This window comes from Papaver somniferum, chromosome 2 (assembly GCF_003573695.1).
Source record: "Papaver somniferum cultivar HN1 chromosome 2, ASM357369v1, whole genome shotgun sequence".
Taxonomy (NCBI): Eukaryota; Viridiplantae; Streptophyta; class Magnoliopsida; order Ranunculales; family Papaveraceae; genus Papaver; species Papaver somniferum.
The window spans coordinates 94,837,524-94,853,928 of record NC_039359.1 but is presented as its reverse complement, the minus strand read 5'-3'; the positions used below and the strand labels follow the sequence as shown (position 1 = coordinate 94,853,928).

At 36.1% G+C, this 16,405-nt stretch overlaps 1 protein-coding gene across 5 annotated transcripts; it reads left to right on the top strand.

Annotated features, from left to right (window-relative positions):
- Window positions 1–8,096: 8,096 nt before the first annotated feature.
- On the top strand, window positions 8,097–15,529 carry LOC113348456. Of its 5 annotated transcripts, none has more exons than XM_026592230.1 (9): window positions 8,097–8,332; window positions 8,781–9,188; window positions 9,374–9,439; window positions 10,708–10,742; window positions 10,822–10,872; window positions 11,391–13,753; window positions 14,264–14,551; window positions 14,727–14,808; window positions 14,889–15,529. In XM_026592230.1, the coding sequence occupies exons 6-7, from the start codon at window positions 12,852–12,854 to the stop codon at window positions 14,490–14,492; spliced, it is 1,131 nt and encodes a 376-aa protein (XP_026448015.1). In that variant the 5' UTR covers window positions 8,097–8,332; window positions 8,781–9,188; window positions 9,374–9,439; window positions 10,708–10,742; window positions 10,822–10,872; window positions 11,391–12,851; the 3' UTR covers window positions 14,493–14,551; window positions 14,727–14,808; window positions 14,889–15,529. The 5 variants fall into 5 exon arrangements, 4 of the variants coding, with proteins under 4 accessions (XP_026448015.1, XP_026448014.1, XP_026448016.1 ...); XM_026592229.1 differs by having other exon boundaries at window positions 8,533–9,188; XM_026592231.1 differs by having other exon boundaries at window positions 8,097–8,342.
- The last annotated feature ends 876 nt before the right edge of the window (window positions 15,530–16,405 follow it).

The following is a 16,405-nucleotide window of genomic DNA, read 5'->3' as shown; positions in this document are numbered from 1 at the left end:
TTTAGGTATGTGAAACACATATTTGTTGCGAGATCTATGCAAAGTGTTGCATTTGATGTTCTCAAATTTTCTATCTTTGGAAGATTTATTTTCAGCCACATGCGCCTATTAGCCATGTCCCTTGTAGATGTAACCTTTATTCACAAACCACAATTCCGAATCAGAAAAAAAAAAAATTTGAAGATAACAACTAGATTTACAAACTTCGTTTGAACCACGATTTCAAAAAAAAACACATGGTTACCCCATAAAAACTAATATTGTCAACAACAAATTTCTGTTCGTCAGAATTTTTCAAGAACATTTCTCTGTTTTGTAAAATATCCAAAAAATACTTATACAACTCCAAATTTTTTGAAATTTTACGTGGGTAACTATCAAAATGTGTACTACATTATTCCAAAAGGGTTTATAAAAATTCTTTTAGGTTAAGAGATAAACTCGAAACTCTACAGCTGACCCAAAAAAATCATTTTTGCTTTTTCACTCCACAAATAACATCCATGATTGTTGAGTGCAATAATTAAAGACAATGAATAATAAAATAAACAAAAGTTATTGATACTTATCTACTTTATAATGGAAGTGATAGGTTTGACAAAACGGATGAGCTCCCCAGAAAATTTTGCAGACCCATCAACATCGTTCTTACCCATTGTTTCAGATAAAAAAAAACTATCGTGTTAAGATTGTTGCAACTGTAAAAATAAAACACTTAAAGAAAGATGTTAGAAGTAAAATTTCTGAAAGGTAAATAATCACTCAAATGAACATCAAACAGAGGACAGAGTCACGTGTTTAACACGTTGTCCCTAACACTACCGGTACGCCTCAAGAATGAGTGATGCCTATACCCTGTGGTCAAGTTGTATCCAGGATAAAACTGCCTGTTGCAAGTATTGTTAGCACTACAATACTTTCCCATTCATACGATCTCAACAGCAAAGCACGGAAGAAAAGAAAAAGACCACGCAGAGGGAGAGAAACGAAAAGAAGAGGATAGTAGCTCTTCTGGACACAAATGAAAATGAAAGTTTCGAATTCTTTTTATAGGCAAACAGAGAGGGTGAAATCAATGCACAGTAATGTGCGAATCAATACTGCATGCGAAATAATGCTGCCATGATGTCGACATAATTCTGTCATCAACATTCAAAAAACGTTAAGAAAATGTCGACATCCATGCAAACAAATCCGTTAAGAAAAATGTTTTTGGTAAGAGAATAAATTCACCCGTGTCACACGCCCCCCATATTTAAGACAAAATTTATTTTTATTTTCAAAATGATTAGGAAATAAATCAAAAGAAATTTTTCCAAAAAGGAAAGTCTTGGTTGACCAAAGTCCATGGCGCAAGCACGAGCTCGAACCCTAAGCCCAAGCCCTTAGTGGAAACAAAAATATTTCGCCCCACCCACATTCCGTTCCACCCACATTGTTTTACTAACTATGCATAAAGGAATAGCTATATAGTGGAACTCCTCTTTAGTTATGCCCAATGTGGGACTAAAGGACTTATTTCCTTCACTCATAGAAAATGAGTAAGAGCTCTTAGAGACCCAAAGGTCCTAAGTTCCATTCCCACCATGACCATAAAATCAAAGCATTAAAAACTCATTTTCTCCAACAATCCCCCACATCAATGAAATACCGATACAAAAATCAGAAAACGGAAAGCGAGAAATACCACTTAGGCAAGAGGTGTCCATGAGGTCTTGAACCTTTTCTTAGTGAGAAATTGTCGGAACGACTTGATGGTCAGTGAAAGCGATGTATTGAACTTCCATCGTTTGGTGTAAACCGCGATAATAACCATGCGTGATATTTCTCTAGGTGCTGTCAAGTTCGTGTCGTTGTGTCCTTTTTGGTCCTGGACAAATCCCGTTTCTCAGAATGCTCTAGAGAATCAGCTCTATTCTCATAGGAAGCGACCCACTTCCACATTCAGATAGATGAGTTCCATCAAGAGTGTTTACTGCTACACCCCACTTCAATCTTAAATTGGAACTATAGAACTCATTAAGACTTAGTTAAAAGTCATCCTTCACATGCAGTCACACTATCACGTCTACACCATAGGGAAGGGGCAAAGAATGAAATTCTATGATAGTGTTTACTTTGACCCGCCACAAATTAGTTGTCTCATTCAAAACCTTGATCTTGGGATCTCCAGTCAGCAAGGTTGGGTATCCTTCATGGAAAGTTTATTTAATGAGCCCAAGCTCCATCCCCTTAGATGCATTACTAATTATCTCCTTAGACAAACCTTTCGTCAAAGGGTCCGCGATATTCTCCTTGGACTTAACCCATTCAATGGAAATAACGCCTTTTGAGATTAGCTTTTTCAGGGTATCGTGTCTTCTTTTTATATGAATAGACTTCCCATTATAATAGTTGTTTTTAGCATTAGATATTGCAGCTTGATTATCACAATGTATAGATATATCTGGCACAGGCCTATGCCAGAGAGGAATATCTTCTAAAAAGCATATTAGCCAAGCGGCTTCCTCTACTTCTTTATCTAACGCAATAAACTCGGATTCCATAGTGGATCGAGCTATGCAGGTTTGTTTGGAACTCTTCCAAGAAACAGCCCCGCCTACCAGAGTGAAAAAATATCCACTCGTAGACTTAGACTCCTCTGAGTCTAATATCCAGTTTGCATCACAAAATCCCTCAAGAACGGCAAGGTACCTTTCGTAATTCAAACTAAAGGTCAAAGTGTATTTCAAATACCTCAACACTCTAAGAAGTGCATCCCAATGTTCCTGCCCTGGATTACAAGTATACCTACTTAACCTACTCACAACATAAGCAATGTCTGGCCTAATACAATTCATCAAATACATCAGACTTCCTATAACTCGTGAGTATTCAAGTTGTGAAACTCCATTAACATTATTATTTTTGAGTCCACAACAAGGATCATACGGAGTATGAGAAGGTTTACAATCAAAATGATTGGATTTTCTAATCACAATTTCAACATAATGAGATTGACTAAGACTACTACCGTTAGAATTTCTTCTAATTTTCATCCCTAATATTACATCTGCGTGGCCTAAGTCTTTCATGCCAAAGTTCTCATTTAGCATGCTCTTAGTGGAATTAATTGTATCCATTTTTGTACCAAGTATAAGCATATCATCAACATACAAGCATACAATCACACAAGCATAATTTTACAAGTTTAGTGTAGACACACTTGTCAGATTCATTGATTTTAAAAACCACTAGAAAACATTACATGATCAAATTTTGCATGCCATTGTTTAAGTGCTTGTTTCAATCCATACAGATATTTTTTCAGTTTACAAACTTTGTTTTCACAACCTTTCACTACAAATCCCTCAAGTTGTTCCATGTAAATTTCTTCATCTAATTCACCATTTAGAAAAGATGTCTTTACATCCATTTGATGTATCTCTAGGTTATGAACCACACCTATAGAAATTAGCATCCTAATGGAAGTAATTCTCGTAACGGGTGAGTAGGTATCAAAGAAATCTACACTAACATGTTACTATAGACTTTAACTACTAACCTAGCCTTGTATTTTTGAATAGTTCCATCTAAGTTACGTTTCCTCTTGAAGATCTATTTACATCCTATGGCCTTACACCCTGGAGTTAAATCTACTATCTCACATGTAACATTCTCTTTAATGGATTCCATTTCACTAATAGCAGACTTCTTCCACCATGGAGCTTCAGAAGAAGTCATGGACTCTCTATAAGTATGAGGATCAGTCTCGGGTAAAGTTACTAAGTCATCTCCAAAGAAGGTTTTGGTTCTAGGCCTTTTAGTTCTCCCGGACTCAATTTCTACTTCGTCTTTTTCTAAAGGTAAAATCTGACTGGTTTAAGTAACATCTAGGGGATCAACATTTCTCTTACGAAAGTTAGTTTTCAAAGTAAAAACATTTTCAAAAAACACAGCATCCTTAGACTCCATAAAAGTATTCACACCAATTTCAGAAATTTCAGAACTCACAACCATAAATCTATATGCTTAAGTATGCTCAGGATACCCTATGAAGACACAGTCAACAATTTTGGGTCCTATCTTGGTTCTTTAGGTTTAGGGATGTGAACCTTAGCCAAACACCCTCATACTTTGAAGTATGCAAAAGAAGGTTGTCTACCTTTCCATAAATCATTTGGATTTTTATCTGATCCTTTAAAGGGTACTCTATTCAGGATATAGCAGGCTGAGAGGACAGCTTACCCCCCACAAGTTCGAAGGTAATCCTGAACTAATGAACATGGCATTCATCATCTCCTTAATCGTACGGTTCTTACTTTCAACTACACCATTAGACTGAGGTAAATAAGTAGGGGTAACTTCGTGTATTAAGCCAGTTTATATACCAAAATCTTCTAGAATAATTTTATATTCACCACCACGGTCAGACCTAACTGTTTTAATGGTATCATTTAATTGGTTTTCAACTTCTAGTTTATATATCTCAAAGGCTTCTAAGGCATAATCCTTCCCTCTAAGAAAATATAAATGACAATACCTCGTATAGTCGTCTATAAAAGTAACAAACCATTTCTTACCACTTCTAGTTTGAACCGATTTCATGTCAACTAGGTCTGAGTGAATTAATTCTAAGGGTTCAGAATTTCTGTGGACATTTTTGCTAAAAGGTTTTCTAGCATTCTTGATTCTACGCATATTTCACATTTGTGTTCCTATTCCAAACTAAATTTTGGTATGCAGCCTACATTAGCTAGTTTATGCATTGACTTATAATTTACATTTACAAGTCTATCATGCAAAACATTCAAACACACAAAATAAAGCACACGAATCAACTATGTTTACTTCATCAGATTTTTCATTAAGCTTATATGGACACCAAGTCAATTAACCGTTGCTTAAAAAATGCATTTCCCTTGGTTACGACAAGTTTTCCTGATTCAGTTAAAATTTAAGTCTTTTATCAACTTCAACAGAATAACATACAAGATTTTTGCATATGCCCAGAACATGAAAACTTCATTCAACGTGAGGATATTACAGATATGAGCTGCTGCTCGACCTTTCTCTTTTATGCAACTTCTGTCGCAAATGATTTACTCATATAGAGTTACTCTACATCCTCTATCCTATTATAGAAGGTTAACAGGTCTATGTTTCAATACATATGCGTAATGGCTCCAGAATCCACCCACAAATATCTCACATTGGTTATTAAAATAACTTCCGACATCATGCCACTGAACTCGTACTGGTTTGTTTTCAACTAAATTAACATTAAATTTCAACTTATTAAGGTTTTACGTTGTCTACAAATGCTGCCATTTGACCAGGAAATTTACAAACATAACAAACACCCTTAATTAAATTAATGCTAGATTTAGGTCTGTGAAACATACCTTTGTTACGAGATCTATGCAAAGTGTTGCATTTGATGTTCTCACATTTGCTATCTTTGGAAGATTTATTTTCAGCCACATGCGCCTATTAGCCATGTCCCTTGTAGATGGAACCTTTATTCACAAACCACAATTCCAAATCAGAAAATAAAATATGAATTTTGAAGATAACATCTAGATTTAGAAACTTCGTTTGAACCACCATTTCAAAAAAAACTCATGGTTACCCCATAAAAACTAATATTGTCAACAACAAATTTCTGTTCGTTAGAATTTTTCAGGAACATTTATCTGTTTTGTAAAATATCCAAAAAATACTTTTACAACTCCAAAAATTCTAAAAATTTTTACGAGTGCAACTATCAAGATGTCTACTACATTATGCCAAAAGGGTTTATCAAAATTCTTTTTAGGTTAAGAGATAAATTCGAAACTCTATAGCTGACCAAAAAAATTTATTTTTGCTTTTTCACTCCACAAATAACATCCATGATCGTTGAGTGCAATAATTAAAGACAATGAACAATCAAATAAACAAAAGTTATTGATACTTATCTCCTTTATAATGTAAGTGATCGGTTTGACAAAACGGACGAGCTCCCTAAAAAATTTTACAGACCCATCAACATCGTTCTTATCCTTGTTACAGATAAAAAAAAAACTATCGTGTTAAGATTGTTGCAACTGTCACAATAAAACACTCAAAAAAAGATGTTAGAAGTAAAATTTCAGGAAGGTAAATAATCACTCAAATGGAAAGCAAACAAAGGACAGAGTCACGTGTTTAACACGCTGTCCTTAACACTACCGGTATGCCTCAAGAATGAGTGATGCCTATACCCTGTGGTCAATTTGTATCCAGGATAAAACTGCCCGTTGCAAGTATTGTTAGCACTACAATACTTGCCCACTCATACGAACTCAACAGCAAAGCACGGAAGAAAAGAAAAAGACCACACAGAGGGAGAGAGACGAAAAGAAGAGGATAATAGCTCTTCTGGACACAAATGAAAATGAAAGTTTCGAATTTTTTTATAGGCAAACAGAGAGGGTGAAATCAATGCACATTAATCTGCGAATCAATACTGCATGCGAAATAATGCTGCCATGATGGCGACATAATTCTGTCATCAACATTCAAAAAACGGTAAGAAAATGTCGACATCCATGCAAATAAATCCGTTAAGAAAAATGTTTTTGGTAAGAAAATAAATTCACCCGGGTCACACGCCCTCCATATTTAAGACAGAATTTGTTTTGATTTTCAAAATGATTACGAAATAAATCAAAAGAAATTTTTCCAAAAAGGAAAGTCTTGGTTGACCAAAGTCCATGGCGCAAGCACGAGCTCGAACCCTAAGCCCAAGCCCTTGGTGGAAACAAAAATATTTCGCCCCCCGTTCCACCCACATTGTTTTACTAACTATCCATAAAGGAATATCTATATAGTGGAACTCCTCTTTAGTTATGCTCAATGTGGGACTAAAGGACCTATTTCATTCACTCATAGAAAATGAGTAAGAGGTCTTAGATACCCAAAGGTCCTAAGTTCCATTCCCACCAAGACTATAAAATTAAAGCATTAAAAACTCATTTTCCTCACTCCGGTTAAGGGATAACAGAAAACTTTAGATATCTACCATCTCTATAAATTAGTAATGTTGAGGGCGGCAAATTTTATTCAAGATATCTCTTTAAGTAAAATTTTCCCATTAAAGTAGGTTTTGATATAATCCTAGCTACGGAACATATAAAAAAGTATCTAGCCATGCACTTCGGAGGCTCCAAAATTCCAAATCCAATAGATGCCCCAAAATGATAATTCTTGTAAATAATTCAAACAACAAATTCGCATATCAAGAAATATGCATGTGTTAGATGATTAAGAGGTAGAATATTTACAACAAACATTTTCTGAAATCCAGGACATTTAAGCTAAAAGACGCTCTTCTACGGCTTCCATAAGTCTTGCAGCGGTTTCGGACGGAGGAGGTGGAGGGCGAGGGTTTCTGAGGCAGTCGATGAACTTGCAAATAAAGTTAAAAGCCGGCTGAAACCGGAGTGCGACCACACCCATCTGTCCAATGACACCACCTGTTAATGCGAGTATGGCTAAAGGCTCCATACTTGACAATGTGTTAGAAAGATGGAGTATAGAGAAATGAAGAGGATGTTTTAAGTTCTAGGAAAGAGATGAATAGTGTTTTTGATGATCGGAATTTAGGTGCAAGTCTACTTTTGTATTCGAATTTTTGATGGTTACGAATTGTGTGGTTGAACTTAAACTTTTGTATAAAGTTTTAACTCCTTGTCAGTTTGGGTTGTATTTGGTACTCCGTCTATTTTTAGCCTGTCTTGTCTGTTTCAACCAAGACGGTACAAATGGGCATGGATAAATGGTTGCTAGACCTGAATGGCATCCAAGTGTCCGAAGGTCATGAACAGACTTGGACAATATATGTTAGTTCCAATTTGTAAAAGTGATGGCGAAATGCTAATAAATCAATTATATTTTCAAGAGAGGGAGGAATATGGTAGGAATTTAATAAACTTTATTAGTGCGTTTAAATACCAACTACAGATGTTGGAAACAAAACTATTATTGTTTCACAAATTTAGCTTTTTTAAATTGTAGAAGTTGCTTTAAAATTGTGTCCCGCATGATTTTTTTTTTTTTCTTTTTTGTTAATTTTTAGAAGCTAAAAAGTAACTTCGAGATGCCCAACCAAGCGTGTCCAACAACCAAGTCGGTAGACATCTCCAACGTTGGGTCTACCGCATGAGATCTAACTGTCGGGTAAAATTTAGTGTTCACACGGTGACGGTGGCGAGTGCCAATGAGTTTCTAGTACCCCAAATCCTATATCTCCTCTGCTCGGCGCTAGGGTTTTTATAATTCAAATTCCATCGATTGTATTGAAAGATCACAAACTTTGATCTCAATCACTGTAAGTACAAGTATGAATATCTCTGTTGTTCTTTTCAATTTAAGTAGTGATGATTTATTTACCTGATCCATGAATTTGAAAGCTTTTTGCAACAAATTACAAAACCAAGTGATCAAAATTGTTAAAGTTGCAGCATTTTAGGAAACTTTAGGGCATAAACTTTGAAATTTTTTAGCTCATGACTAGACTTATTGGATCAGTGAACAGCTTTCTGGGATTTCAAGATGCCACCATTTCATTTCAGTCTATATTTTAGGTTTTCTTTTTTATAAACTCCGTCTTCAACAATTGGCGGTATGTGTGTCAGTGTTGATGCTGAACACCCATACTTGTATTGATTTTACGGGTTTCTGGTGTTAGCTATGGTGAAATTAGTGTTTGTCTGATAGTGCTGTGATGGTAGTCTGCTGATTGCAAAACTGGTGGTGGTGGTGGTGCTTCTGGTTAGGTGGGCGATAGCTTAGTGGCCTTATAGCAAAAAACAAAGTAAGCGAGAAAGTTAGCGAGAAGAGACAGAAACTAGCATCAGGAGCAGCAACAGGTTCAACTGGCGAACAACAGTAGCCACATCTTAGAAGCATTAGCTTCATTGGTTGGTTAACTTTGATGTTTGTTTATAGTTATTGGGTTATTAAGTTAAACTAATATGTATGTAAGAAGTGGCGTGTCATGTTTTTTAATGAAGATATTATAGTTGTTCCCCTTGCTGTCCAGTGCTTCTTGTTATGTTGCATTTTTCTGCAGTGTTGAGTATTTGGAGTTATTAACTTAAAATCAACCAGGGGAGTGGGAAAGACCTAAAAGTCTTTGCTGTGAGCCTTTAACAAAAATGACTTCTCGTTCCACTGAGCTTCAGGTATCTATATATATTCCTGTTTCTGTTTTATTTATGTTGGGTAATTTGTGTTACCTCCCTGTAAAGATTGGTAATTTGCATTACCTTCTCTAAGAAAATAAAATTAGCAAAACCTCCTTTCGTCGGTAATTCCGTCTATTCCAAGTTTACTGACTCAGCGCTAACTTACACGTGATTTTTTGTAGGGAAGGTAATGCAGATTACCAATCTTTGCAGGGGAGATAACGCAAATACCAATCTTTATAAGGGAGGTAACGCAAATTACCCCAAAAAAATAAAAAAACATGTGTAAGTTAATGCCGAGTCAACTAACCTGGAAAATACGGAATTATTGACGAGAGGAGGTTTTGCTAATTTTATTTCTGTAGGGGAGGTAATGCAAATTATTAATTTTTAAGAGGGAGGTAACGCAAGTGATTCCATTTGTATTTTATTGATGTTATTAAATACATATTTATCCAATAAATGTGGATCCTCCCTCTTGATTGAAGTGTGAGATAGTGTGATTATAAGGGTGTGAGTGGATCCTCCCTCTTGATTGAGTTTGTTAAGTTTTAGAATGAACTGAACATCCGGAAGATATTGTCTCAAACCTTAGAAAGATCTGCAGCGCTTTAGTTTGTTCACGGAATATAATAATTTTTCTTTGATTATATGTCCAGCCATTGTATATACTGTAGTGTTAGCTTTAGGTTTTTTTTTAATAGGAAAAGAAATTTTATTGAGATAGAATCGAACGATTACATCTAGTTTATTTCTAATGAGAGTTTTAAGCCAAATGGGAAAAACAGAAACCCACAATTTTGACACTCTACTTGTCCTAGCAGTTTTTGCTAAATAATCACTGCACCATTTTCCCCGAATTGCAACTAAATTTTTTAACGGCCCAGCAGCCGTTACAAACTTTTATGTTACAAATGGCCGTTACAATCTAGACGTAATAGGGAGGAGCCGTTACGAAATTTTTTTCCAGATTCGTAACAGGGGGAAACTGTTACGAATAGTAACATGCTAATTTTTACGTGTGTCAGTCACACGCTTGGTGACACTAGAGCCGGTAACAGATATTATTGCGCGTGTGCCATTCAGCCGTGTGCCCCCTTTTTCCACCCAAGTTCACTAAGCTAGTGTATTATTCCTCCCCTGAAGAGATAAGCTCGTGAAGAGATAAGGGTTTCATCGAGTACACTCATTTCATTTTTTTCACTTTCTCTTTCTCTCTTCGTTTCTCATCTCGTTGCCTCCGCAGAAGATACCAGAAAATTATCAAAAACATTTTTCGATCTGTTATTTCAATCGTAAGCTTCAAATCAGTTAGTATTCAAATTTCTCGATCTGTTATTTCAATCTTAAGTTTTTTTTTTATTATTCATTCAATCATCGTCTGTTTTTTTCATTGGGGTTTTTAATTTTAGGGTTTTTCCATCTGATAAATCTATTGTGATTTCTATTTCTGATTTCGTTTTAGGTTTATTTTTATCTGATATAAATCTGATACGATTTTTTTCTCTTATTTCAGGGTTTTATCTGTGGAAGAGCTGAAGAACTTTGAAGGTATTTGTTTTATCATCTGTTAAATCAAGTTTTAGGATTTGAAGGATATATACTAACTGATATTCTGATTTCCTGTTAGGGTTTGAAAGACTGGAGAACTTTGAAAAACTCCAAAGAGCTGAAATTGAAGGTATAAGAATTGATTTGTTTAATTTTAATTAGTATGAATTGATTTTTTTTTACTTTTATTTTTAGGTTTTCAATTAGTATGAACTGATTTGTTTAATTTAGTCTTAGGGTTTCAATTAGTATGAATTAATTTTTTCTTTATAGCATGTTAAGATTATGGTGTTTTATGTAAACTAGCATGTGAAGTTATTCGGCCAGGGCTTCGAAAACCCTATCACTAGGACTACGTACATTGTTTGAACATAATCGTCTGTTTTTGTCCATCTGTAGAAACATATTCACCTTCAAATATAACATCATTAAAAAAAATGTGATGTGAGTCAGTTAATTGAGACAATGTTACAAAACTTGCATACCATATGTATGAACTTTGTTTTCTTTGTAATCTGTTTTCTATGAACTACTTGTAGCTCATCCTCTCCTCGTTGAGAGGATGTTTCTGTCGTTTTCATGAGGGCTTCGGCAAACCCACCACTAGGACTAAGTACTTGGTTTGATCCTATAAAGTTTATTTTGAAGGGTAATATGTCATCTGATGAGAACAAGAAATGGATGAAGTGTGACCGTAAGTCTGATGAATACATACAAGGCGTGAGGTCATTTATACAGTTTGCCAAGAATAATGGTGGTGGGAGGGTTTTATTTTCATGTCCTTGTAGAAATTGTATGAATGGTAAAGGTTCAGTTTCACTTAGTAAGATATCATTGCATTTTCTCAAATATGGTATTTGTTTGACGTATACAACATGGCGTCATCATGGTGAAAGTTCAGTAGAAGCACGGTCAAGACATAGGGATAACACTACAGCAGGTATGGATGGGAATGTTACAGTAGGTGTGGATGTGGATGGGAATGTTACATCTGCTATGGATATGGATGTGAATGTCACAGGAGGAGTTGATGTGGATGAGAATGTTACAGCAGGTGTGGATGTGGAAGAGAATGTTACAACAAATGTGGATGTGGATGAGAATGTTGGGACCAAGGGGTGTTGTAAGAAAAAGTTATCAGCGGCCGAGCGAGCAAGAGTACCATTGTATCCTTCGTGTCCTAAAGGAAAGTCGGCGTTGTATGTAGCGATAATGGTGAACAACATAAAGACTCAGTATGCGATTTCAGATAATGGTATGACTGCAATGTTAGAATTGATAAAAGAGTTTCTTCCCGAAGAAAACACCCTGCCAAGTAAGTTTCCAGATGTCAAGAAGATAATTCAAGAGTTGGGGATGGATTATGTAACCTACGATGCTTGCGTGAATGATTGTATACTCTATTGGAAGGATAAGAGTTCATTGCTGAAGTGCCCTGTATGTTAAGAACCGCGGTATGTAAGAGTTTTCAATGATGAGAGAAAACTTACTCAAGTTGCGCAGAAGACGTTGAGACACTTTCCAATAATTGCAAGGCTCAAAAGATTTCATAGTATACCATGGATAGCAGAGGCGATGCTTTGGCATTTTAGAGCACAGAAAGATATCAATGTAATGCGTCATCCCGTTGATTCTTCAGCTTGGTGTTGTGCGGATAGTTTTTGTCCAGAGTTTGCTAAGGAAGCACGGAATGTTACACTTGGTATAGCAACCGACGACTTCAACCCCAATGGATGCTTTGGTCTCAATTACAGCTGTTGGCCGGTAATTCTCTGTCCGTATAATCTTCCTCCGTCGATGTGTATGAAGAGGGAGTTTTTTATGTTATGTTTGTTGATATCAGACCCGAGAGCATCAGGTAAAGATATCGATGTTTACTTACAACCATTGATTGAAGAGTTGAAAGAGTTATGGAATGATGGTGTTATGACTTTCGACAGCTTCACCGGTTCTGAATTTCTGATGAGAGCTAGGTTGTTATGAGCAATTCATGATTTTCCAGCATTAGGGACTCTTTCTGGATGTGTAACTCATGGGTATTTTGCTTGTCCAAGTTGTGGAGAAGAAACAGATGCTGAGTGGCTGCCATATAGTAAGAAGTTGTGTTATATGGGACATCGAAGATGGCTGCCAACGAAACACAAGTTTAGAGATGATAAAACAAACTTCAGTGGAGGAGTTGAGCATGGTAAAGCTTCATGGCCACTAACAGGATTGCAAGTTCAAGAGATGGTAGCTAATTCGAAAAGAAAACAGGTTAAAGGAAAACCACCATCAAAGAAACGTAAAAGAGGGACTGAAGGGTATGCTGATGAAGAAATTTCCGATCACTCTTTATTTTCTCGAAGGTCCATTCTTTATGATTTTCCGTATTGGGGAGCGAACACAGTTCGTCACTGTACAGATGTGATGCATACCGAGAAGAATATAACTGAGCACATTGTTAATACTGTATTGGGAAATAACAAGTCAAAAGATGGTCTTAATGCACGTAAAGATATGGAAGCTATGGGGATTAAAAAGCGGTTATGGTTGAAAGAGGATGAAAACACGGGCAAGACAACAATGGAATCTTTTGCCTTAACAAAGGATGAAAAAGTTGCTTTCTGTACAGTTTTGAAGAATTTAAGGGTGCCTTCAAATTTCTGTTCCAATCTTTGCAACAACGTTGGTATAAATCCACCGGAGTTGAAGAATTTAAAGTCTCATGATTACCATGTTATGATGCAGTCTTTGTTTCCACTGCTTGTTCATACTGCAACTTTATTTCCTAAAGATCTGCGAGTTGCTCTTCTCCGGATTAGTTTATTTTTCAATATCTTATGTGCGAAGGTTATAAAAAGAGAGCATCTTTTACAAGCTAAAGCTAGTTTGGTGGAGGCGATGTGTGTTCTAGAAAAATACTTTCCTCCATCCTTCTTTGTCATTAGTATCCACCTGATGATTGATCTGGCAGATGAAGCTTTAATCTGCGGTCCGGTCAGATTTAGGTGGATGTACCCCTTTGAGAGGTAAATTTCCCACTTGACTATTTCCCCTGTTTAGCAATTTTGTTTATTGTGCTGTCATGATTAATTTCTTTTATGCTAGAGGATGACTTTATTTCGTGAATATACTATTTGCGAATCCGTAATGTCCTTATTAGAAATTGCTAGTGTTGTAATTATTTAGTGGAACTCAGTTGTTAAATGCATGACTGGACTAACACAGTAGTATAAAAATCCAATGGTAACCATAAAAAGGAGTGGAACTGTTAGTTCTCATTATTGAAAGGTTGTGTCTTTTAACATCTATGTGTGTTATGCTAGTGCTGATATGGAGGGTACAAACCCTTGCTTTATAGATTGAATTGAATTTGAGAATGTTATATGGAATGTCAGGTGCTGAGTGTAAGATACTTTGATTAAGAAAGTTTATATTTGAAGTTTTTTTCTTCTGAAATTTTATGAAGTTGACAACTTAGTATAAGAATCATGCTTGATAAGGCCTTGACAGCTTCTACACTTTACTATTCTTTGTAGGTTAATGAAAGGCTTTAAAGGGTTAGTGCGCAATAAAAGGTACATTGAGGGATGCATTGCGAGAGGGTATTCGTTGCGAGAAGCTAGCTTATTTTTTATGGATGTCATGTCAGATGATGGTGATGGTACTCATAAACATACTCGACGGGCTTTTTTAGATGATGACTATGAGTTTGCAGATGAGATGCCTCTAAGTACTGGAAAGAGTATGACTTTAACTCAAGTATAATTTGAACAATGTCGCAGCTGGATCCTATCTAAGTATTTTGAGATAGATGACTGGCGAAGGTAAACATTACTGCTTCAATGTGAATTTTAAATTGTTGTGTAGTATGCTAGAGTTATGCTATTTGTTTGTTCTTTGAAGTATCAATGTCTATGTATTTGGTTTTATTTGAGATAGCAGTTTCATTGATGCATTAAGATGTTTTCATTATTTGATACTATTTTTATGTGGTTGCAGGAAGTATGATTCCTATGTTAGCGGCAACACGTCTAATGGTCAGCAGACCTCAAAGAGTTTTCATGTATGGTTGCGCGACGAGGTAACATGATATCTTAAATCTTTCATCCCAACTTGTTATGTTTTTGGTTGTGATACTAACTCCAACATGAACTTTTATAGTTGATAGAAGCCAAAGAGACTGATTCAACACTTTGGAGACTCGTGCAAGGACCCCTCTTTAAGGCACGATCCTACAGGAAATACCAAGTCAATGGCTTTACTTTTAGCACACTAGGTTGTGAGGCGAAGAATATATCGCAAAACAGTGGTGTATCAATGAAAGCTTTTACAAGACTGAAAGCGAAGTCGGCCGAGGAAGCATAAATAACTTATTACGGAGTTATTAAAGAGATTATCGTCTTGAATTACATGGAGTTTGAAGAAACTGTTTTCTGTTGTGATTGGGTTAGTGTTGGAGATAAGATGCGTGTAAGGTTGATGCAGTTTCGAAAGTTATAAAGGTCAACTTATCCAAGATGAAAAACAAAGTTAGAGTGTCCGATGAGCCGTTTATCCTTGCATCTGAAGCGACTCAAGTGTTCTACTCGAAGGATCTTACAGATGAGGGATGGTCCGTGGTGTTGCACTCACATCAGGGGTTAACTTGTTCAGTAGATAAATTTGAAGTTCCTACAGCTTATCAATCAGTTCTTACTGACAATGAGAATTTCAAAAAGTTGCTTTCAATTGGTTCTATTTGAAATGAAACTGATGCCACCTTTGCAATGTGTTGCGCTTCACGAATATCTATAAAAAGAACGACTGCCTTTGTTTTGCTCTTGTTTTTCTTTTGTTTTGTTTTATTTGATCGCTTATTATTTGAGAGGTGTTATTTGTTTTATTCGCTTGTTCTGTGATATGTTTTCTCTTGTGCAATATTTTCTTTCATGATGTTTTTTTTCTTTCCAGGATATGGCAGCAGTAGTCGTCAATGAGTATGGACAACCAGTTTCCAGGAACTGCACGACAGTTAGTCACCGGAAGGGCTCATTGGTTCGTACACATGTGCATGTTTCATACAAAAACTGGAAGCTTGTGCCTCAGAAGCATAAGGATGATGTTTGGAATACCCTTAAGGTACAAAACTTACCTTAATGAGGGTTGTATCCTCAGTTGTTGTTCACTCCTTTAACTTCTTTTATAGTGGTTGTATCCTCAGTAAGCCATTAATGAGATCTGACTTTACAGGACGAATTTAATATCCCTGAAACATCGAAGGATATTGTTCAGAAGTCCAGGCTGGTCCATGGAGGAGATTTAAAACTGAGTTACGTACCGATCATTATGATTTGTACCCTACTCATGAAGAAAGGATTCTACATGTTCCACCAACTGTAAGAGAAGAGGATTGGATAAAATTTTGTGAGAATGAAAAAGCAGAAAAGGCAGCGCAAAGTAGAATTGACCATAAGCGGAAAAGACAACAATATGGCTACACACATTGTTCCGGTCTCAAACCTCATTGTTTGGTCAGAGCTGAATTGGTACGTAAGTTTTCTCGATCTCTTCTACATTCACAATTTTCCCCATCTCTGTTGTATTTCAATAATGCCTCAAACTCTGATATATTCACAACTTGTCTCGATCTCTGTAAATGTAGGAGGCCGAGAATCCTGATGTAGAGATCAGTCCTGAGG

What these genes read in the sequence shown, in the direction of transcription:
- LOC113348456 (XM_026592230.1), top strand. Translation starts at nt 12,852, where the DNA reads ATGGGACATCGAAGATGGCTGCCAACGAAACACAAGTTTAGAGATGAT. An exon ending in TGGATGTACCCCTTTGAGAG is followed by an intron (nt 13,754 to 14,263) that starts GTAAATTTCCCA and finishes TATTCTTTGTAG; the next exon opens with GTTAATGAAAGGCTTTAAAG.